At 36.3% G+C, this 25,269-nt stretch overlaps 2 protein-coding genes across 3 annotated transcripts in view; both read left to right on the top strand.

Annotated features, from left to right (window-relative positions):
* Positions 1-4,977: 4,977 nt before the first annotated feature.
* On the top strand, positions 4,978-14,744 carry CLEC1B (C-type lectin domain family 1 member B). Its single transcript, XM_035028248.1, has 6 exons — positions 4,978-5,224; positions 5,853-5,951; positions 7,165-7,284; positions 7,456-7,607; positions 10,713-10,819; positions 12,631-14,744. The coding sequence occupies exons 1-6, from the start codon at positions 5,095-5,097 to the stop codon at positions 12,773-12,775; spliced, it is 753 nt and encodes a 250-aa protein (XP_034884139.1). The 5' UTR covers positions 4,978-5,094; the 3' UTR covers positions 12,776-14,744.
* A 741-nt stretch (positions 14,745-15,485) lies between these two features.
* CLEC9A (C-type lectin domain containing 9A) overlaps positions 15,486-25,269 on the top strand; it is a 16,112-nt gene continuing 6,328 nt past the window's right edge. The window contains exons 1-2 of one of the 2 annotated variants that reach the window (XM_035027879.1): positions 15,486-16,924; positions 18,612-18,692. In XM_035027879.1, coding sequence (XP_034883770.1) covers positions 16,834-16,924; positions 18,612-18,692 — 172 coding nt within the window. In that variant the 5' untranslated portion in view covers positions 15,486-16,833. The remainder of the gene's footprint in view (positions 16,925-18,611; positions 18,693-25,269) is intronic. The other variant, XM_035027880.1, reaches the window with a different exon arrangement.

Below are 25,269 nucleotides of genomic sequence, written 5' to 3'. Positions count from 1 at the left end.
AAATAAATAAATAAATAAATAAATAAATAAATAAATAAATAAATAAATAAACAACTCTTTTCCCAGTTTCACTCTATGCTTCTCCGTTTCAGTACCTAAGCCCAAAACTCAAATCAGTTTTGACTTTTCATGCTGCTCTCACATGCATTAAATCCACCAGGAAATACTGTTTATTGTGGAAAATAAAGGAATGCAGATATTAAATATGGAGGTATCTTTGGTCTGGGATACATTAAAAGAAATATTGAGTTTACACAATAAAAATTTATCCTCTCCGTTCTTCCGTGATCATTACATTCCCACATATTATATGCCTATTTCAGAGAACATTTTAAAAGAGGGGTCTCTATTGGGTAGTATCTAGTGATTAAGCAGAATGGAAATTAATTCAAAACTATTTACAAAAGGGAATGGAGAAAATGAAGATTAAATCCAGAGCGATCAGACCTAAAGATAGAAGCAAAAGAAAAAAATGACCACAAGGTGGAGCTAGAGGATAAATACATGATAGACTTTATTTTGGTTTTTTTCTTGTTTTGGGTTTTTTTTTTTTTATTTATTTTGAAATGTATATTCATCCAATCAGGTTAATCAAATATCCTGATTAAAATAAAGGGCTATGCAGACAGATTGATTACCTTAAATCTCAGATCAAGATTTACTTGTCAGGTGAAATGAACGCAACCAGGGCCTGCCCCAAGCTTCGCCAGTAAAGATCTATTATTCGAGTTTTTTCATAGTAGGTATCATGATCTGAAATTACTTTGCTTTTTTCTTTCTTTGCTTCTTTGCTCTCTATGTTCACCACCTTTCACTAGAATATAAGCTCAATAAGAGCAAAACTTTTGTGTGTTTGTTTCACCATATTATCCCAGAAAATAGAATAGTGCTTGAGACACATACAGTGATCAGTAGATGTTCAAATAATGGATTAATTAATGGTCCCTGCAATGTACGTTTTATAGTGATTTTAACAGGATACTTTATATCCCAAAATATTGTAACATGAATCCTCAGTTCAAACATGCTTGATCACTTTGTTTTCCTTGATTATATCATACTCATTCATACTTCCATAGCTTTGTTTAGATGTTTGCCTGCCTGATAAAAAAAGTATTCCTTTCCTCTCTCCTCTTCTGTAATCTTTGCCTTTCCTTCAAATCATATCTCATGGCTTGTATATTCCATTGGATTATTATTGAACTTTACAGATATTTTGTATGCATGTGCATGACAAACTTTCTCAGTGTGGTAAATGCTGTCTGACATATTTTCCCCTTTATTTTTTCTACTCTGTAACAAAATACTCTGCCACAGTTGTTGTCTGATAGTTATTCATTGTTTAGCTCATTAACTTTTAATAAAACATGCCACTTTTCAGTCCACATGTTTAAGCTTTCTGGAGGTGAAAGAGAAAATATTAATTATGTTTTTTTTCATGACAGGAAATTCTAGCTTTTTCCAAAGATAAACAGTATTTGGTATGTGTGTAGAAGGCTAGTAAGTCAGAGGTGAACCAACAGTATTAATGCAGAGGACTGAGAGGGAACAGGATATCACTGATAAATGCACCGAAGGGTTAGCATAAAGGTGATGTGCCTTAAAAAGTCTGAGACTCTTAACTGTAGGAAACAAACTGAGGGTTGCTGGATGGAGTTGGGTGGGGGGATGCGGTAACTGGGTGATGGGCATTAAGGAGGGCACTTGACATAATGAGCACTGGGTGTTATATGCAACTAATGAATCACTGAATTCTACCTCTGAAACTAAAAAAAAGAAAAAAAAAGTCTGTAAAAAAATACCACAAACTGCAAAATTCTCCCTTTCTTTATATATATTTTTCAGTTTAGAGACATTATTATAGCATTCATAATAGTCAACATCATTTTCCTTTGGTCTTTCTCTTTTACACATCCACTAGCCCTCATTATATATTGAACAGTCTTATCCACAATGTTATGAATTCCACTGATTTCTTATTGAATCTATATCTTGTTGTGAGTCTAGTGTCTTTTACTCATTCTCCAGCAATAAACATAGATAATGGAGTCTGGAAAATCCTCAAATTTGAAACTTTATAATGTAGTGGAAAGAACTTGGAAAATAGGTAGATGGTACTGCTTTCTACAAGCAGTATGATCATAGAAACGTCTCCACATTCTTTAACCTTCCCTTTCTACATATGTAATATAAGGATGAGACTGCCCTTTGTATATATATGCATTCATTCACCAAATATCTACTGGATGGTAACTGTATGTCAGTCACTATCTTAGACCATGCTTTAAAATTAAAGATGTAAAAGTGCCTCTTAATCTCTAAAATATTAAACAAAGATTTTTATTCCAAATTCAAACTCATCAGAATATTTGCAGTAAAGGACTTTTTCTGTTATACTTTACTAAGCCAAGAAAAGAGGGGCAATAAAATATACAAACATATCAATGACAGACCTTGTAGAGTGATTAAGAGAAATCTAACAAAGGGGCACCTGGCTGGCTCAGTTGGTAGAACATGTAACTCTTGATCTTGGGGTTGTGAGTTTGAACCCCACGTTGGGGGTAGAGCTTTCTTTAAAAAAAAAAAAAAGGCAGTATCTAGCAAAGCCTTTGGATTTTGGAAAAGAAAAGAGAAAAGTTTTTAATCTCTATCTCTTTTTCCTGCTGTTCTCTGCTTAGTTTTTGCTGAGTAACTCAGCTTGTATTTATAGCATATATAGAGGAAGAAAACAGAATGAAGACTAATGTTATCAGGGGCTCCTTTGACCCTGAGAGACTCTGTACTCACCCAGCATATTTCCTAACAAGCCATGTTGGGGGGTTACAAATAAAGGCAAATATATTTTTATGGACCATAGATCTGGACATAAGACCCTCAGCCTGTGGCTAGTGTTATCAAAGATCCAAAAACCATGCATTGCTGAAATAATACAGTTAGTGATTACTGTCTTTCAGTAACGATTTCACTTTAAAGTGAACTTCCAGGAAGGGAAAAATCTTAATTAAGTGAAATTGTGTAATTTCAAGTATGGTGGTGCTTCAATGAAGAGCTATTTGTGGAAGGGACAGAAGATACCTTCTGTTATTCTGTTATCCAGAAGATAACAGAAAGGAAGGACAAATGATGCATTGCAATCATTAAAAGGGAAAAAAAACAAAAGAAAGTCCACAGGCTGAGCTATAGGTAGGAATGGAATATCATCTGAGGCTTAGGTTTCAGCTTTACCTACATCTGGTGTTAAACATACAGTTTTAAACATTAATGAATCAAGTAAGCCCAGCATATTCCTGGCGATTTGCAAGAAGAATAAATGGGATATTTTTATAACCCAACCAATTGCCCAAGACCTAGAGAATGTGGAAACCACAACAAAGCAAGCTAACTGATATGTTTCATACTTCCTGAAAGTTTCTGCTAATTGAACATGAAAATGTTTATAATAATTATGAAGTCTTCCAAATGTCCGTGGATCTTGCATTTACATATTTGATTTAATTTAACCATAAATTGTCAGAAGTTACATATCTGGTTACTAAGAGAACAGAGTAAAGGTTTATTGAAAAAGTGTCATTTAAATTGACCTTCCATCCTTGTTTTGTTTATTCTTTACCTCACTTTTAAAATTATTTGAGGAGTGTAGGGCAAGAAATTTTAAGAGGGAAGATTATTTTAAGCAAACTGACAAAGAATTCAAAGTGAAGAAGATAACAGAAAGGAAGGACAAATATACACAAGATGTACCAAAGGGAACATCAGTAAACAAAATACCTACCATGAGATCTTATATAATTACTATGCTGAAAAGTAATGTCTAACACACTACTAACTAAAGAAAAAATAAAATAAGATTATTTATAAGATAAATGCCTAGAATTTACCTAGAAGAAGGGAAGCTTTTCTGGCTGTAAAGGTTTAAAAAAATATATATATATATATATCTGGGGGCGCCTGGGTGGCTCAGTCATTAAGCGTCTGCCTTCAGCTCAGGTCATCATCCCAGGGTTCTGGGATCAAGCCCCGCATCGGGCTCTCTGCTCGGCGGGAAGCCTGCTTCTCCCTCTCCCACTCCCACCCTTGTGTTCCCTCTCTCGCTGTCTCTCTCTGTCAAATAAATAAAACCCTTAATATATATATATATCTGCTATAAAACTATATAAAAGCTACCCTAATGACAAAATAGACAGCACCCTCACTAATATCCTTACATTAGTACATCAGCTAGCCTTCTCTAGCTACTCTAACTCCTTTCATTGTGAGCTACAGTAACAATCTGAAAACCCATTTTATAGTTAAATGTGTGGAATACATATTACTCTCTGATGTGAAGGGCACTAGGAACCTGTCCTTTCCACAAATAGCTCTTCACTGAAGCACCACCATACTTGAAATTACACAATTTCACTTTATTAAGATTTTTCCCTTCCTGGAAGTTCACTTTAAAGTGAAAACGTTACTGAAAGACAATAATCACTAACTCTGTATTATTTCACTTTATATGATTGTTTTTTTCTTTAATGCCTAAACCTAAGCAATATGAAGCCTGCCCCCTGTGGAGCCCTCGAATTTTTGAAAAATGTGATTTGTGAATGATGCAAGAATTTGGATGGATTCTAGGTCATAATTAGGAATGGCGCCTTCTGACACAAGACCCTGAAACATCTACTCTAGCTCCTATTAGATCGAATTATATTAGATTTGCTCCTCACAATGGAATAGACTATGTATCTGCTCTTGTTTTATCCACGAATCTTCATCAGAGAGCAGTTCATTTAAACGATACGATTTAGACTCCACTAAGGTTAAGATGAAGCATGAACTTTTGTTCTTTGAAAGGATATAATAAGGAGACATTCCTTCATTCAGAGTTGAAGATAAGAAAACAGGAAACAAATGCAATATCTACTCCTTTACTGCAAGTTATTATTTTTATATTTTTATGTTCAAGGTCCATGTATATCTGAACAGCTATGAAAGGGCCTCCTGGAAGAAAAGAAATCCAAAACACAGAAACAAAACAAAAAACATGTGCCCCAACACATATGGCTCCACCTTACCAGAGAGGGGAGGGTCACAGACTGGCAGGCACTGAAATCTATGCGTGGACACGACATTTCTGCGAAGTCATTGAACCCTGAGCTCCCTTGCAGTCCGAGGGAAGCCATGCTGGACGAAGATGGATACATCACCTTAAATATTAAAAATCGAAAGCCAGCTCTCACCCCAGGTAAGAATACCCGGAGCCAGGGATTTGGAAGTTAATTATTGAAATAGGTCAACCCTACTTTCCTTTCTCTACTAGTGACAGCACATATAGTTTTATTTTATTTTCCTGATGATCTTCCTGCTCTATAGAATTCCAGTAATATCTACTTAGGCTCAGACAGACTTATTTAGAATATAAGCTACAAAAGATAAAAGCAGGAACATTATAATAAGGCTTATAATAAGGAAAAAATAATAATGCCGGACGGAACAGAAGCCAAGAGAATAAGAGGAAAGAATGTTTTACAACCTCATTTTCTAAGCTGTCAGCAAATGGGTATGATTCTTCAGTTGTTGCATATAAAAGCAATTATTTATGGGGGTGAGCACAAAACAAAACAAAGACACACAAAACCTTAACAGTTATATTTTGACTCAGAGAAAAGTCCGTTGGAAAAGGGTTGTACTTGCTATTGGGAATGGGAATGGGTTGTACTTGCTATTGATCACCAAAGGAACACCAGCAAGATCTGGCAATGAAGCTGTTTATAACACTCAGAAAGCCTTGAGAGGGCAGGGGACAGGGGTGATGCTGCCCCAAAGCTATGCCATACAGCCTGCCCCCTAACATCTGTATTCTATGTCTACAGTTGACCCTGCTTCCTCACCTGTGTGGCGTGTGATGGCTTTGATTCTGCTGATCTTGTGCATGGGGTTAGTTGTTGGGCTGGTGGCTCTGGGGATAATGTGTAAGTATTGATTCACTGCAAAAGATTTGTTCTGGGGAAAGCAATACCTAAGGGTCCTGGTGTATGCCACTAGGTTTGATTGTCACTATGTATCTTTGTTGCTACTTCAATCATTTTATACATGGCTGCCAATACATTCTCCATAAAGGAGAACTCTGACTTTTCCGTTCTGATTCAAATCGCTTTAATTAAAATTATTTTCAGGTTTTTAAACTGGTTTTTAAGATCGCCTAAGGTCTAGATCCACACTATCTTTTCATTTTTTTTCTCCCTATCCTGCATATCTTCAGTTCCAGCCAACATGGACTTTTCTCAGTTTCACAAATAAATCCTCTTTCCCTGACTGAAATTTCTGTCCATTGTATTCCCTCTTCCTAAAGTGCCCTCTTGCCCACTTTATTTAATGAATGCATTTACTTTCACTCAGAAGCAATTCATATCCCACCTAATTTATATATTTTTTCTTTTTATAAATCTAAAAGCGCTCCAATGTCGCATTACCCCATGTAGCTGTTGCTTGTTTGTGTGCTTGTTTATTTGTTAGAATGTTTTGTTCACCATCTTTTATTCACCTGAATATCATATTTTGAACACAGCAAGAAATCAATATGTATTTTTTAAATAAATGGATATTTCGATATTACATGAAAAACAAAATAACAGAGGTCATTCACCTCTGAAATCTGCTTAGAAATCTGTATTCAAAGAAATATCAAAGCAGGGGCGCCTGGGTGGCTCAGTCGTTAAGCGTCTGCCTTTGGCTCAGGTCATGATCCCAGGGTCCTGGGATCGAGCCCCGCATCGGGCTCCCTGCTCCGCGGGAAGCCTGCTTCTCCCTCTCCCTCTGCCCCTGCTTGTGTTCTCTCTCTCGCTGTGTCTCTCTGTCAAATAAATAAATAAAATCTTTAAAAAAAAAGAAAAGAAATATCAAAACATTCGTTTTGGGCACGCAATTTGATCATGGCATTTTCTTATTTGTGATGGTCTCCTTCATATAGTTCACTTCTTCTTTTGGATAACCATCAGGTGTCAGTTCTTAAATTGTTCTTTATACACCCCTTTACCCAGACCCCTTTGCAGTACTCATTTATTCATGTGTTTCTAGTAAACACTTCACAGATTGACAATTCTACTGAAATTAAAGTTCATTGAAAGGTCTCTGCATCACCCTTATGATCCTGATTACAAATTATTATCTAATTTTTACATCTAGCCGTCACAGAGCAAAATTACCAACAAGTGGAGAATAATAATGTCTCAGGAACTCTGCACCAAGTAGCAAAGAAGTTCTGCCAATATTTAATAAAACAATTGGAACAAAAGAGCAGTGTCAGTAAGTATGGTTTTGTAACCTCTTCATCTCCGCACCGCCCCCCCCCCCCCGCGCCCCGGAGTATTTCTGTGATGTTATCTGTAGGGAATCTAGAGATCTGCAGAAAACACCGAATATGGGGGAAAAGCGAAAGTAAAGAGTATGGATTCCTATTCTTGGTTTCACCTTAAGGCCATAAATGCAGCCCATGTGACAGAAACTGGAGATATTATGGAGATAGTTGCTATGGATTCTTCAGGCGCAACTTGACATGGGAAGAGAGTAAGCAGTTCTGTATTAACATGAACGCTACTTTGCTGAAGATCGCGAGCCAGAACGTTCTGGTAAGGAGATTCCTATGTCAAATATTTTGGAGTCATAAGAAGAATCTTAAGTGAAACATTTGACTTTAAAATCTATATCTATATTTCTCATGTCTTCCAGTCTGTGCTTATCTGAGAACCTTATCAAGCCCAGTAGAAATGACCACATTTAAGAATTTCTTAGAAAGGGGTAAAATGAGCTAATGAGACTGAGAGTTCTGGCGTTACCTCTGTGACAAGTCATTTCACTTTTCTCAGCTTCCTTGGTTGCATTTACTAATCCATAAAAGAATCTGAAAGTATAAAGAAACTCAATATCATTGTAAAATATAAAAAGCAGTGCCACCCCAATATTACATGAATCCTCAGTTCCTGCTAAATTGTTGAATAATTGAACTCGAATAAACCATGATGCAGACTTTACCTTTTCATAGGCTCTTCCATAGTTTTGGGAACAATCTCATTTGTGAAACACACAGGATTTCAGTTGAAATTTTTCTACTAAACGCCTCCTCTTCCAGATTTTTCTCTTTGACAGCTTCTAACAAAGGCTTTATTTTGAAGCAAAATATGTTCACATCCACTCATGCGCTCTCCCTTTATTATTTAATGTAGCTTTTCTCTTTTTTTGTGAATCCTGGGAGCAAACCAGAAACCGAGCCTTGGAGTCTCCCTTCTGCCAAATGATAGATTTATTAAGACATTTTTTGAAAGGCAGAAATTCTCTATGGTGTTTAACCTACAATTTCCAATATGGTAATTATTCACATTCTGTATATTAAAAATGAAAGCAAGGGGCGCCTGGGTGGCTCAGTCATTAAGCATCTGCCTTTGGCTCAGGTCATGATCCCAGGGTCCTGGGATCGAGCCCCGCATTGGGCTCCCTGCTCCGCGGGAAGCCTGCTTCTCCCTCTCCCACTCCTCCTGCTTGTGTTCCCTCTCTTGCTGTGTCTCGCTTTGTCAAATAAATAAATAAAATCTTTAAAAAAATTAAAAAAAAAAAAAAAGCAAACCGGAGATCTGGATTTGGGCTGTGTGCAGAGATTAAACCGAACTCAAATAGTCAAGCCAGTCATATTCTACAGAACTGCTATAACTGATCAGCAAAACTGACTTATATTTTCCTGAGCTGAAGTCCACAGTAATGGGCCAGACATGAGGAGATCATTCCAGTGACACTCAAGATCATTTGTTGCCTTGTTACTATCCTCTAACTCTCTTTGTGGACTCAAACTAATAGAGAAGATATTCAGGTAAGTAAATTATCTTTCTTTCCAATCAGGCAAAATAAGAGAGTGTCCTAAAATCTCAACTTCAATAACAAGAGATTAATTGGAGACATACAAACATGTCTTGAATCTTGCACTGATGCCAGGTTGGAGGTTTATAAATGAAAGAAATAATGTCATTTTTGAGAAACAAAGAATAGTTGAATTTCAGACGGAATATATTTCCTATAGTGAGGTATATAATGAGGATGTATTTTAAAGAATAGAACAGGAGTTAACAGAAAGGTGAGGGGTAGCTCAAGCTTTAAAACATAAGCCGTCAGGGTGCTTGGGTGGCTCAGTCTGTTAAGCATCTAACTCTTGGTTTCGGCTCAGGTTGTGATCTCAGGGTCTTGGGATTGAGCCCCATGTTGGGCTTCATGCTCAGAGGGGAGTCTTCTTCTTCTTCTTCTTTTTTTTTTTTTAAGATTTTATTTATTTATTTGACAGGGAGAGACACAGTAAGAGAGGGAACACAAGCGGGGGTAGTGAGAGAAGGAGAAGCAGGCTTCCAGCAGAGCAGGGAGCCCGATGCGGGGCTCAATCCCAGGACCCTGGGATCATGACCTGAGCTGAAGGCAGACGCTTAATGACTGTGCCACCCAGATGCCCCTCAGAGGGGAGTCTTCTTGAGATTCTTTCCCTCTGCCCCGCACACCCCCCCCCCACCGTGCACATGCTCTCTCTCTCAATCTAAAATAGATAAATCTTTAAAAATATCAGTAAGTGTCTGCTTTTAGCTCAGGTCATGACCCCAGTGTCCTGGCGTCAAGCTCCACGTCAGGCTCCCTGCTCATGAGGAGTTGGCTTCTCCCTCTTCCTGTGTCCCTCCCCCCTGCTCATGCTCTGTCTCACTCGCTCTCTCTCTCATATAAATAAATAAAATCTTTAAAAAATAATAATAAATAAATAAGCAGTCAAAAGTGACTTTCACACAGTATCTCTTATGGAATGCCATTCTGTGTCTCACTTCTGTTAAGAAGCTTGAGTCATTTCTCATTTGCTAAGAATGCATTCTCACCTACCTCTTTTTCTGGGAGGTATGAGAGTACATGAATATTTGACTCTTTTTAATTTTGTTACCCATCGATCGACTGATTGATTGATTGATTGACTGATTGACTTATCCATTAATTTGACAAATATGAACTGGAACTATTTCAGAATCTGAACCTATGAAGTTAATAAAACAGAAGTCTTGAACCTCAGGGAGCTTATGTTCTAGTTGGAGCAAGAGGCAATAAACAAAACAAATAAGTATAGTGCATCATACAGTAAATAGTGACAATTCCTAAGTAGAAAAAGGCAAATTAGAAAAAACAAATGCTGTTTGTAATCCCTTTGAGAAAGACATCATATAATTCCTTTTACTCAGTCAACTAAAACAAATTAATACTTCCAATGTAAACATTGTAGGCTACTACAAAACTAAGCTAAGCAATGAAACCAAAGCAAGTAGAAGTTAAATGTAGGGAATGAAAGCGTTTCACCAACAATGTATTTCTTTTTTTTTTTAATTTTCCTTCTCTAGTTGTTTACCATTATCTTATTTAAGAGCCATATTTGGTACTCTATTTGAAACTCTAGTCTTCAATCGATGGAAGATAAACGTGTAGAAAGGTTAGAATATCCGCCTTCTGTGAACATTTTTTTTCCTGTATTCTACAAGCATTTTTTTTTATTCTAAAACAAGTGAACTTGGCGCAATTCTAAATATCAAATATGATTAGTTAACATTAACGTAGACATACAGTCTAACTTGTTGTTGTTCAGGATCTTATCATGAAACTTTGTCTTTACATCATTACAAGAATTGTGGAAGCAGGTTGACTATTATATTTATCTGTGTTTACAATAGGAATACATGAAGTCTAGGACTGGATTAATGCGTTGGGTTGGATTGTCCCGCAAGAACCCTAATGAAGTCTGGATGTGGGAAGACGGCTCTGTGCCCTCCAAAAATGTGTAAGTTAATGGACATTCAGAATACAAGGCACAGCTAGCAACTTTTATTCTTGAGATCCTCTACCCTCTTGAAGGCATACTACTTACAAGTTGAGAGGTGGCTCGATGACCTACTGGGTGCTATAGAAACAGCAACACACTCACCGACACCCTCCTCCTAATAAGTGAACCCTGGTAATAAGACAATTCTACTGTACTCACTTTCCCATTCCTCTGTTCTTTATCTAAGTCACAATCCACCTCTATTCCTAATATTTTTCCCCATTCATTTCTACGCTCAAATTTACCATTAGAACGTGTGTGTGTGCGTGCGTGTGTTGCTTGATCCGATTCTCTTCACATTTTTCTAGAACAAAATGATCGTTCTTGTTATTTTACGGTTGAAAGTGATTACTTTGAGGATTCTTTTGGATTTTCAGTATCATTTCGCCTACTCTTCCTGCCTAGGGGTCTCCAAGAATCAGGCACACCATCATTCACAAGGTGTTTCTAATGTTCGTATCATAAGGCTCCATCCTTGTACAGACAATCCAGGCAAAGGAGGCATTTTTTTAATATGGCTTTCCAATCTCCAATCTAAAGACCTTTGCCCATCTTGTATATCAAAACTGTAAGGTCTCTCCAGTTACAATTAAAACTGATAACCACAACCTGTACAACCTGATCATTACTTAAAATTTCAATTCATTTATTCAACAGATACTAAGTATTTACTATGGGTAAATACTATGCACAAAGGATACTGCAAGTACAAGCAGACTTCTTCATAGATCTTGAGCTTTATCTCCTATCATTTCCTGCCTCATTCACAATATTGCAGGCCAACTGGTGAACCCTCTGTGCTTTCAACAAATTAAACTTGTTTTGTTGTCTTAGGGCTTTTGTACTTAACTGTTTTCTTCTAGACTGTTCCACTTCCAGAACTCCATGATGGGCTCCCCCTTGTGACTCATGTGTCTTTTAAACATCCCTTCCTCAGTGAGGTTGACTTTAATTACCCAAACTAAATTAGCTTCCTTCCACACACACCCACTCGAGTCCATTATTACGCCATTTCTTTTCTTCGTAACTCTTACCACTCTCTGAAATTTTCTATTTGTTGGCTTCTTACCAATATCCTCTTACTATAATGTAAGTTCCCCAGTAGAAGAGACCGTGTCCCTGTTTAGTCTATCAATATCAGCACACAAAACAACTTTGGCACATAGTAGGTATCCCATAGATATTTGGAGAATAAATTACATCTATACATTTTTGTTCTCTTGTCATAAGCAATGCAGCGGGGAATATAGACAAGTTAACAGGCAATTACAATAGAGTATGCTGCCTTATTTCTGCTACCCTACAACATAAATCCTCATTTCAAAAATATTTAATCAACTTTCTTTTCCTTGAGCTCCTTCCCACTCTGTACAGCTACTTGCCCTACAGGGCTCTCCCATCTCCTGTTTATCTAAATCCTACCCTTCTTTCAAGACAGAACTAAAGTGTGATCTTCTATGAAAAGATGAAAAGATAAAGCCTTTCCCATCATTTTCAAGATCCCATCCATCTCTTTCTCTGGGCTCCTATTGTGCTCCTGCTCACTTATTCCTTAATCAATGCTGTACTAAATTGCTATTGAGTTACTCAGCTGTACATACTTAATACTCCCAAGCAGATGGAAAATTTCTCAATGATCTGAATGTTGTTTTTTACTTTTATCCCCATACTTTTTGTTTCCATTTTGTGAGACAAAATACTTTCATGCAGAGTTTGTTGACTGCTTATATAGCTTTTGAAGGAACTCATTCTACCTTTTCCATTCACAGGTTTCAGGTTTCTGGAAATGAAAGAGAAAATATGAACTGTGCTTATTTTTATGATGGGAAAATTTACCCGAACTTCTGTAAGAACAAACATCATTTGACGTGTGAGAGGAAGGCAGGCATGGTGAATGTGGACACACTACTTTAATGCAAAGAGATGAGCAGGATGTCACAGACAAGTGCTTGATTATACAATGAAAGATCTGGATGAAGTACTCACTAGCCATAAAATTGCTTATTATTCCCTTTATTCCCATTGGAGTCATCTTTACCTCATCTTTTCTACCAATATCACCTCATCCTTTCTTTGTATATCCCTTTATACTAAGGGATGATTTCACCCCTTCTTTATACATCCAGAATCCTGTCTGTGAGTTGATCATTTGTTCTCAATTGTTCCGTTTCCATGGATTTTCTTTCTTCTTGTTTTCATTCCTAATTATCTCAGCATGGTATGATTCACCACATCTTCGGACATAAACATATACACTTTAAATTGAAATAAGAAAGGTTAGGAGTTAATTGACTCAAGTTGTGCAAAATATCTAAGTCTGAAAGACAGCATAAGGTAGTGGAAAGAATACTAAACCTGGAATCAGTAGAACAATCTAGATGGTGTGATTCCTTAATTAACGTACAACCGTGGACCAACTAGTCATGTAACCTCTTTACCATTCATTTTCTCATATTTCAAATAGAATAACACCCATTACTTCACAGCTGTACAACCTAACAAAACATGGGAGTAGTAGCTATGTCAGAAATTCCATAAAGGCCAACGTCATGGCTTTCCCATTTGCTGTTGTATGCCTGGCACCAAGCATGGTTCCTGGCTCACTGGAAACAGAAAAAAATAGTTGCTTTTCATTATGTGAGAAATACCACAATCTGTAAAACACTACACAATTATAATTTGGATTCCAGGTCCACCTTTGGTCAGATTCTACAGCAAGGGAATTAAAGTTTCCTTCTGGGGAAGGAAAATGAAATTTCTGTGCAAGGAACTTGATAGTGTTTGAAAATAAGAAAATACTTCTTAAGAAGGCCTATAGGCAAGTAGACAAAACAGCAAGTACAAATGTTTTATCTTTTCCTGACAGTTCTATGTTTGGTTTTTGCTGAGTAACTCATGAAGTATTTATGGATATGTGGCGAGGCAGCCTTTCACAGGATAACAGGCAAAAATTGCATTTCTTTCCCACAGCTTCCCTGAAGCTGCTTTTTCTTCTTACATTGGTAGTAACAAAATTTATGAATATGATTCTCAAACATCTCAACTGAGATGTTTGTTAAAACATGCAGATGCTCAAGCACAAACACTCAAGGTTCTCAGTTGGAAGGCTGAGGAGACACTGAGACCTGGGCTTTTAATAAGCTCTCCTACTTGATTCTGATCAAGTACTTTTTAATACATTTTGAGAAAAATTACATTGAAACTTACTCCCTATATGGCTTTTGCTAAGTTACTCTGTTTCCTCATTTATGAAGTGGGCTTAATATTATTATTTTACTCATAGGTAATAGCGAGGATCATTTAATATAATATATAAGGCATTGACCAGAGCATCAAGCATGTAATAAATAATAAATATGTATTATTTTATACCTTTGAGCACTAATACTCAAAGACACTTGAATCATTGTCTTGTTTTAGACTATCAGTAAACAAGCAGATTTTGGGGGACTGAGGAAAAATAACACAGATACCTCAAATTCTGCTTCTACTTCAAATGTCTTGAGATCTTGGCTTTTGGGGGATAGTACATTACTGTTTTTTTTACTTGTTGATTTAGAGAAATGGAATAGGAAATAATAATTCAGAAAATCACCCAAAAAACAACCAACCATGTCTCTGGACTTCAGTGTTTTATTACCCACAAATGGAAAAACATTTATTTATATATTACTATATGGCACAAGTAAATTTCAAAGAATAATATCTTAGTTTGTGACAAAAATGCAATTAAAAAATGTAAACCAACCAACTGTGCCTACAAAGATTCTTTTTTCTGGTACTCATATCAGAATCATCTTACACATGACATCAGAATAGCACAAATTTTAGTAGCACATGCTCCATGATCAGACCACCTAGTTTCAAATACTAACTCTTCCACTTACTACGCAAGTGAACTTCGGTAAATAATTTGTCTTCTCTGTGCTTCAATGTACAATTAAGTTACAATGTACTCATAACAGTGCTTATTTCATAGAGCTGTTTTGAGAATCAAAGTAATTCATGTAAAAACCCTTTGAAACAGTACTTGGAATGTAATGAATAATAAGTAACATGTAGTATGATATAAAACATCAAAAGCAAAGCAAGTAACAATAGTCCCTTATTGGAAGAGCCCAATGTTTCCCCCAAAGAAATTTATCAGAGAATATATGGTATTAGAGAAAACTGGATCTTTCTGAGCTTGATATTTAGCACTGATAAAATTTGAGAGCACCTAGAAATTGATGACAACTCATTAAATTTCTGTTCCTGTGCTCCCAACATTAGTCTTAATGCCTATTTGATATGCTTATGGTTTCTTCCTCTTTTTCTCCTCAAGGTAGAAATCATTACATAATGAAAGCTGCAGAGAGTTAAGTCACTTTATTTTTCAGGTCAGAATCTCAGGTCACATGAAAATCATTTGAAATATTTGGAGAATTTGCTGGATATTCTCTGTTTACCTCTTGAGATCCTCTTAACCCCACCCTGTGCCTTGTGAGGCAGAACTCAAGTGAACAGCACTGTTTGGGGCAACTTTCCTCTGGCTTCCAGTTAATTTAGCTATTGAGAAGTACTTGCAGTAATCAAAGGGTCAAAGGGTGAAAGGAGAGAGTGGTCAGGGTACTCCTCATTCCCTTGGCTCTCTCCCTACCATGCCATGTTTGGCAAAGGCTGCATGTTCCCTACCTTAGGCCATGGCCCCTATCAGATACCCTCCCCTTAACTCCTCAGGCGTAGGGGTGATGACATCGTGGCAGCGCATAATTCACCACCTCTTTTTGTTCCAATTAATCTCTCCCCAAACTTTATAAACAGTGTCTTTTTTCAATGCCCTGAGATTACTCCTTGAGTATGTCATTTGTTTTTCTTTGCTATAGAGATCAATGATTGATTCAGGGAGATACTGAAACAAAAGAGAACATTGCAATTTTGCAGATTGTTGAGATTTGCAAACTATAAATTACCAAGACACGACCTTTGGCCATAAGGACAAATGGCCAATATGTGAATGATGATTAAAATATCAAGTTTCTTAATGCGATAGTCACAGGATGTGGCAGAAATGGCCGTCTATCCACTAAATAATTTATGCTTCTCATTTAGAGTAAAGTTGTCATCAAAAGTTTGCTAACCAGGCAAAAATTACATTTATCAGGCCCAGCCTCTTAGATCCAAACAAGGGCATTACATTAATGGATGTGGACGTGACACATGTTACTTCTAGGTTATGGTGTTCAAGAGGCCGATGTGGATTTGCCATCTTCTCTTTTCCTTTCTAAGGGACTCCAATGTCTCACAAGATAGAAGGAGCTTGGGTCCCATTTGGAGGAAATCTCTCCACTAACCAGGATTACTGGAGCTAAATTGTTATGTGAGCAAGAAATAATCTTTATTGTGTTAAACAACTGATTTTTTTTGAGACTTACTTGTCACAGAAACTACATTACCTTAACTAATATAGTGGGAAAATTTATTTTAGGGATGAAATCCCTTCCTAGAAGCTTTTTTGTTTAAGGATACACAGTGATCTACAGCTCCTTCACCGTGGCTTGTCTGATGTGAGCTAACCTCAGGTCTTTGCTGTCTAAGTCGTCCACATGCTTCATGCCCTGTACCAAAATATAAGTGCATTGTTTGCATTGTTTGTCTATTCTTTTTATCTTGATAATAACCCAGTGCTATCACCTTCAACATCTGCTGGACTTCAGAACCCAGAGCAATAACCTATTTTACTTTAGGCCATTTCAAGTTCAGTTTCTTTTCTCGTTTCCTTCTTTAACAAGTTGTACATTGGCTTAAACTTCATAAACTTCTACTTTCTAGATGAAGATGCATCTATTGTATCCCTTAAACCCAAACATAGTTTCCCACTGGTGTGAGAAGTAGCCAATTTCAGTTCTTTCACGAACCTGCTCCTACCACAAGAAGAGGTATTTGTCTTAGCTTCTCATGTGGACTGCCTTAGCTATCACAGCATCTCAGACATGCAGGAGGAAGAAACATACACCTCTCTTCAGTGGGATGATCCAACACCAAGCCCTTACCAGAAACATCTGTCTTCCACCAAATATTCAGGTAACCAGTTCTGATTATTTAGTCCAAGACTTTGCAGTTTATGCTTTGTTTCTTATTCTATGATTAGCCCAAGGTGATTTTTCTAATGATATAACCCACACATGGGTCTGATAATGTGCATTATATAATAACATTAAAAAAATAAGTGATGTGTAAGAGTAAGTAAAGGTGTAAAAGGAAAAAAGCAATGGATTTGACAAATATATAGTACCTTTTTCCCTCTCTCTTGCTGGAAAGACAAAGAATTCTGGGATTTGGAAGATAAATGAAAGAAATCATAGATTTTTTTATTATTTTAGTTCCTGCATAAAATGCCCTAAAAATTACCTGAGAAACACTAGGAAATAAAGAGAAAACATAGGTTGAAAAACGGACAAAACTTGCCAGCCTGGAGCTGTGTGCTGTGGTGATCAGTTCTGGTGTTCTTATTTAACATGTGTATTAGCTTCTTATCATTTTAATAATAAATTACCACAGACCAGGGGGGTTAATACAACACAAATTTATTATCTTACAGTTCTAAAGATCAGAAGTCCAAAATAGGTTTCACTGGGCAAGCTGTTGTCAGGGCTACATTCCTTCAAGAGGCTCTAGCTAGGGGAAAATCCATTTGTTTGTGTTTTCCAGTTTCTAGGGCTGCATTTCTTGCTTCACTTGGGCTCATGGCCCCTTCTTCCATCTTGAAAGCCAGCAGTGCTATGCCTTCAAATTTCTTCTTGCTTCCATCATCATATAGCACCCTGACCACTGACCTCTCACTTATAAAGGCCCAGATAAAACAGGATAATGTCCCCATCCCCAAATCCTTAACTTAATTACAGTTTAAAGTCTTTTTTGTCACATAAGGTAATATTTACAAGTTCCAGGGAGTAGGACATGGGCGCTTGGGACAGGGGCATTATTCAGCCTACCACTTAATCTGAAGATAACTTTTATTTTTTCTCTGATTAGTGTTAAGAATATAACAAATCACAAATTCTTCATTTTTCTTTCCTGAATAGATGCAAAGTTACCTGGAAAAAAAGTGTTCCTCATTCAAAATTGTATGTTTAAAAGAAATATCTCTGAACCAATCATGTTCAAGTGGTGCTGAAAAGAGATGAGAGATGCACCACAGTGTTTCTCTTTTCAAAAATAAAACCTTGCTACCTGGTTTGCTATAGTCTCTAAAAGATTGTTGAAAAAGAATACATGTAACTAGTTAGCAAGCTTGTGATATTATATAAGGATAAGAGGAGTATGTTACTTAACCTATTGGATTTGACATCTTTCAAAATCCAGGGTGTTCTGGGGTGCCTGGGGGTCTCAGTTGGTTAAGCATCTGCCTTCACCTCAGGTCATGATCCCAGGGTCCTGGGATCGAGTCCTGTGTTGGGCTCCCTGCTCAGCAGGGAGTCGGCTTCTCCCTCTGCGCCTCTCCCTCCCCCTGCTTGTGTGCTTGCATGCTCTCTCTCCCTCTCAAATAAATAAATAAAATCTTAAAAAAAAAAAAAAAAAGGTGTTCCAAGTTATAACTTGCATTTCAAAAAGTTGGAATTCTTTTTCCCTGTTACCACAGTTCCCATGGCCTCAAGGATTCTCTAGTAAGAATGCTCATTCTTTCTTTCACTCAGTCTAGTTTCATTCTGGCCCATCTCTTTCACTTACTTTCTCTAACTCAGTGTCATTGCCCCTATGCCTTGTTCAGGAGCATGGTGTCTGGTGTTGATGATTTCATGTATTCTCTGCGTGGGCTCAGTAACAACCTCTGTTTTCTTGGGGATCAAGTGTAAGTACAAAAGGATATCTTCAAAATAATCTATATACATATATTTCATATACTTTATACATTACAAACATACATATACTACTGCATGTAGCTTTATATACAATTCTGTATATGTGTATCATTATAAATAAAATGTCATAATTTATAAATAGAAAAATCAATTAGAAACATGTAAATGCATATAACTGATGTAAAATAATGGCTTCCTATTTTTTTTTTATTTTTTGAGAGAGAGAGAGAGACAATGCATGAGTAGGGGGAGAGACAGAGGGAGAGGGAGAGGGAGAAGCAGACTCCCCGCTGAGCAGGGAACCCCACTCAGGGCTTGATCCCAGGACCCTGAGATCATGACCTGAGCCTAAGTCAGATGCTTAACCAACTGAGCCACCCAGGTGCCCCTTGGATGCCACTTTTAATAACTTTTAAGGTTCATTTGCAGTTTGTTTAACCTAACTCTAATGCCATGGAGTCTCTTTGGGGAAAATAATGCAAATAATTACTTATATGATTCAATTTGTGAGTCATATTAGCATGCTAAAGGATGCAACTAACAAGATTTCAGTATAATGCTCTTTCTTTTCTAAATATGTATGTATTCTAAACTTATGCAGAATATTTTAGTAAGTTTTTCACTTTATATTAGGCAAAGTAGAATTTAATAAGTTTAATGCAAATTTGAGCACTTCATATAGGCCATATTTAATCACATTTTTTTTTTAAGATTTTATTATTTACTTGTCAGAAAGAGAGAGATACAGAGCACAAGCAGGGGGAGCAGCAGGCAGAGGGAGAAACAGGTTCCCCACTGAGCTGTGAGCCCCATGCGGGACTCCATCCCAGGACCCTGAGATCATGACCTGAGTCCAGGCAGACACTTAAGTGACTGAGTCACCCAGGTGTCCCTTTAATCACATTTCTTTATTTCCTTTAGTCTAAATTTAAGACGTGTTTTCATATCTGGCAAGTGAAATTTTTATAAAATATAATTACTGGGCTGCGATTCCAAAAAACAAACAGAAAACTAACAACCTGCATTATCACTCATGCTAATACTAAAAAATACGCTTAGAAAGACAGAGATAAAGGTTATTGTCCAGATAATTCTTCCCTTTCGTATGCCCTAGCAAATCATTTCTTTATGTTGGAGACTTTAGCTGCTGAGGGAGAATTATGAGTTCTACAATGAGGAAGAGATCAGATTTGCTTCCACAAAGTACAAGAAACTTAGTCTTGTTCCTGTTAGCTATGAGCTTATTTTCCTGATTGTTCTTAGAAAATTGTTTTAAGCGGCAGGTGAGTGGCTCAGTCAGTTAAGCGTCTGCTTTTGGCTCAGGTCATGACCCCAGGGTCCTGGGATAGGTCCTGAGTCGGGCTCCCAGCTCAGTGGGGAGTCTGCTTCTCCCTCTCTTCCCTCCTCATGCTCTCTCTATCTCTGTCTCTCTCTTTCTCAAATAAATAAATAAAATCTTTAAAAAAAAAAGTGTTTAAGGGGCGCCTGGGTGGCTCAGTCATTAAGCATCTGCCTTTGGCTCGGGTCATGATCCTAGGGTCCTGGGATCAAGCCTCGCACCGGGCTCCCTACTCAGGGGGAAGCCTGCTTCTCCTTCTCCCACTCCCCCTGCTTGTGTTCCCTCTCGCTGTGTCTCTCTCTGTCAAATAAATAAATAAAATCTTTTAAAAAAAAGTGTTAACAAAAAGAAAATTGTTCTAAGAATTACTAGAAGCTCAATAAATAATTTTTACCTTGTCTATCATCTGAAAAGAAATTTCACTGCTCACAGCAAATGTTAGCACTTCCAGAAAGCTTTCCTTATCTCACCCTATACTCCCTCTGTGCTTCATATAAAAACGCATTATTTAAACCAAATGCAAGTCCATTTTTTTAAGAAACTCACATTTAAATATCTATTTATCAAACGGACAAACTGGAAATCGATTGCGTAGTTGAAAGAGAACTAACAGATAAGTCAATTAACAACTAATAATTCAGTTTCTTCTCTAAAACCTGGGCACTTTGAATGGAATATTGCTGGGCTCCATTCTAATGACAGTACAAGAATTCATATTTAACTGGCATTGCAAATATCAAAAGATATGGTTTAAATATCACACCTATAAGATAAATTTCAATGCTGCTTTATAAATATGAACTTCCTGGGGTAAGAAGATAAAACAAATGAAGCATAAAGAACACTTTCAATTAAAAACAAGATTAACTGAAGATGTAATACGTAAAGCAATATCATTAAGTGATTGGGATATAGAATTTGTCTATATATAAAAATGAACCTGTAGTCTCCAATCACCAATTATTACATAGCCAAAAAGCACATAGTACATACTAAGGATGTTCATAAAAGCATACTCTACATTTTTTCCATGTCCTCAAAAAAGTTGCTGTCCAATATATATTTACTTTTGTCTTTCTCTCTCTGTAGTTCATGAAATCTGTTTAGATGAATTATCATGTTCCTAACAAACTCTAGGTCATTTTAAATTGTACTAATTAACTTTGACCCACAAATCCCACTTTTGAAAACTTTTTCTATAGATGAACTTGCATGTATAGCAATGGGGTAAAAAAAAAAAAGATTGGAAAAACTCAAATGTCTTTCATTAAGGGACCATTTAAATTAACAGTAGTACATCCACATCATGGAATACCATGAAACAAGGAAGAGAAAGAGAAGGAGAAACAGAAGGAGGAAAAGAAAAAGGAGAAGGAAGGGCAGAAGGAAGAAGAAGTAGAGAAGAAGGAAGAGGAGGGTGAGGGGAGGGAGGAGGGTAAGAGGAGAGGGAGGGAAAGAACGGGTAAGGAAAGGGGGAGGGGGAGAAGCAACAGCAGTAAGAGCAGCTGCTCTCTATGGACTGATTAATGTAAATGTCTTCATGATACACCCTCAAGTGAAAAAGCAACTTTTAAAGTAATGTATACACTACCCCACAATTTGATTGAGAACGGATATTTTCTTCATATGCCAAGTGACACTGGAAGGATATATAAGAAGTAGCTAAAAATGGGGTCAGGAGAGGGGGATAGGTGGTGACAATGTCAGTGTTTATTTATTTTTTTAATGTTGTAATTCCATGGATGTAGTATGTATTAAACAATTTTTTTTAACTCCCAAAACAAAAATTGGGGAAGAAAATATTCTGATGAGAATAAAAGAAAGCCAGCCAGAAAATAAAGCATTTAAAACTTCCAGTAATTTCTGGAAAATGCTTACAAATAAAAGTTTTGGCTTTCTTTTGTTTTGTGTTAATAGTTATAAATACTTTTAAAACTTTTAAATATTACTACACAAATGTAAAATATTTTTACCATTTGGCTTTTGTTCAAGTATAGTGACTTTCATTTTTTTGCTACCAATCCTGTCATTTGCCAAGGTCATCTTATACATTCTCAAAACATTCTTAGGACTTTTATTAAGTAAAGCCAGTAACAGAAACAAAAGAGTTGTGTTAAACAAGAAGCAGTTTGTTCACTTCAAATTTCCTAACTAACTGCTTGTCCTTGCTAGTTATAGATTATGTTATAGCCAGTAGATTTTGAGTTATAAAAATCTTATTTAATTTTTAATTTTTAATAATTATTGCATCTTAATCATCATTCCATTTCAACAAAAAACGTTAAATGTTTTCTCCATGAAAATTTTCAATGTAAGAGAAAGATCAATACTAATATTTAAATTACATATATAACCACATATGATGTATATAATTTAATATACATAGTAAAAACACAGACATGTTTCTGACAAAGAGTAATGAATGAAATCTATATCTTGTTTAAAATATGATATCAAAGTAATGAATGGGTTAATTACAAATTATTCTTATATACCATCAAAAGTAAATCCATAGATATCTGACAATAAATAACTGATCAAAATTAATCAGGCTACACTGATACAAAAGAACGTACTGCAGTAATTTAAAGAAGTCTTCTAGAACTATTGTTACTAACACAGAGATATAGTTACGCGATATTTTCCCATGAAATAAGCAGATTGAAAAGTCAGTTATGGAAAAATATAGTTTTATAAAAATATATGTAAATAGATGTATTTTTTACATACAAATATGGAAAAAGGTTTCAATAGATATAAACTAAATGTTAACAACTGTTATTTGAGTGGTAGTTTAAATGTAAGAAGTAATTTCTTGCTTTCTTCCAACTGTTTTGTATTTTCTGTTTTTTCCTACCAGATGACTTATGCTAATTACTTTCTATTTAAAAAACTCTATAGTGCAAAATATTTTCTAAAAAATCAGATTTTTCCATTTGTTTTTACTAGTCCTTTTCATTTTTTTTTTTAAGATTTTATTTATTTGACAGAGAGAGACACAGCGAGAGAGGGAACACAAGGAGGGGGAGTGGGAGAGGGAGAAGCAGGCTTCCCCCTGATGCGGGACTCGATCCCAGGACTCTGGGATCATGACCTGAGCTGAAGGCAGATGCTTAATGACTGAGTCACCCAGGCACCCCGTCTTTTTCATTTTCTTAATTCATCAATTAGATATATCATATAACATCATATAATAAACACTTTTATTTTGGGGGCTTTAAAAACATTTGTCTTATATTCCCCTAAGTAAATATATTGTTTAATCTATGTTCTTCGCTTGTTGCAAATTGATTACAAGCCCAACACCAGTAAAGGTACAGTACATTGCTCCCATATAAGGAGAAACTAAAGAGAAGTCTCATTTCCCTTTCTACAGTTTTATTACAGTTTTATGTAGTACAACCTTTTCAGATCATAATAAACAAAATAGCAATAACCTCAAGAATATAGTTAATCTAGAAAAAGTTCGTCAAAATTCAAAATTTTGGAAAAGGAAATCTCCAAACATGCCAGATTATAAATAGAATAAAATAAGTAACATCACCGTCTTACTGCCACTCTGGTTACATCCAACCTTTTGCTAAGAAGAAGGAACATAATCCAAGCCACTAACAGCGGGGATTACTTGAGCCATCCACAGATGGGTAAGGCATAACCATCCATTGTCCATAGCTCTTGAGCAAAATATAGAAGAGAGGGTGAGAGTCATAGAGCATATTGAAAAAGATTAGTATATTTGTAATAGTAGACCCAAAAGTAGAAGACAGAGAGAGTTAGACAAAAGTAATATTATTTTAAGACTTACTGGATGAATATTTTCCAAAATGGGTTAAAAACATTAAGCCATAGGTTCAAGGAATTCTAAAAAAAAAAATCAGCATAAAGAAAATCAATATCCTTAAGAAAAATATTTAATAAAATAGGAATAGATACTTTACAGAATGATTTTTAAAAAGAACTGACTTGGGGCACCTGGGTGGCTCAGTCGGTTAAGCACCTGCTTTCCACTCAGGTCATGATCCTGAGGTCCTGGGATGGAGCCCTGCATCGGGCTCCCTGCTCAATGGGGAGCCTGCTTCTCCCTCTCCCTCTGCTTGTCAAAAAAATTAAGTTTTAAAAAAAATCTTAAAAAAAAGACCTGACTTAAAAAGCTAGTCAGACTTATAAGGAAAGAACTACAAAAAAAAAAATAAAAATAATATGAAAATGGGAGGACTGGCCCTGCCGAATATTGAAATAAATTATAAATCTAAAATAATGAAGGCCGTGTGGTACTGACCTAGGAATAGATAAGCAGGTGGATTGAATATCATTAAAACAATAGAAATACATCAAAGTAGTTTATTGGAAATTACAGTAAGCTAAAGATGGCAATTAAAAGAGGATGAGGAGGGGGTTATTCAGTAAATGATATGAGACCACAATGTCGCCATCTAGGGGAAAAATTTGGAAGTCATACCGCATAAGTTCCAACAAAATAAATTCCAGCTTAACAAACTGATGGGTATTAAAGAGGGCACGTTCTGCATGGAGCACTGGGTGTTATATGCAAACAATGAATCATGGAACACTACATCAAAAACTAATGCTGTAATGTATGGTGATTAACATAACATAACTAAAAAAATTAAAAATAAATAAATTCCAGCTACATCAAAATATGAAAGTGAAATATGCTTGTAAAAAGTATGATCTCAGGTGTAAGACTTTTGCTCAAAATGACTCAAAAAGCATCTGATGTATGGGAGGTGAACTAGCACAAGCAAAGTCAAAAGACACATTGGGAAACTCGTGGCTCATATCACACACAAGCTAAGTTTACCCAAATGCAAGTGCACTAACATGATCAGTTAAGCAGGATTGGTTGCTAAAGCAGATTCACAGGACCTGAAATGACAATGCTTACAACTCCATAGTTTATTACAAGAAAAGGATGCAGTTTAAGAGCTGCATTAAAGTCAGGATATGGTCTGGAGAGGCCAGGTACAGACAAGTACTTTGTCCTTTCTCTGTAACTATCTCCTCAGGACAAAATTTCTCTTTTGAGTCAGGAACCACTGATGTGTATGTCCACAAAACACTTCGGTAGCAGGGAGCCCCAAATGGAGTCTTGCTTGGTAATTTTTATATTATGCTGACCACATAGGATATTTCTTTCTTTCTTTCTTTCTTTCTTTCTTTCTTTCTTTCTTTCTTTCTTTCTTTCTTTCTTTCTTTCTTTCTTTCTT

The sequence above is a fragment of the Mirounga leonina genome, unplaced genomic scaffold (genome assembly GCF_011800145.1).
Source record: "Mirounga leonina isolate KUSES-001 unplaced genomic scaffold, KU_Mleo_1.0 Mir_201, whole genome shotgun sequence".
NCBI classification, from domain to species: domain Eukaryota; kingdom Metazoa; phylum Chordata; class Mammalia; order Carnivora; family Phocidae; genus Mirounga; species Mirounga leonina.
This window is presented reverse-complemented; position numbering and strand designations above follow the sequence as displayed.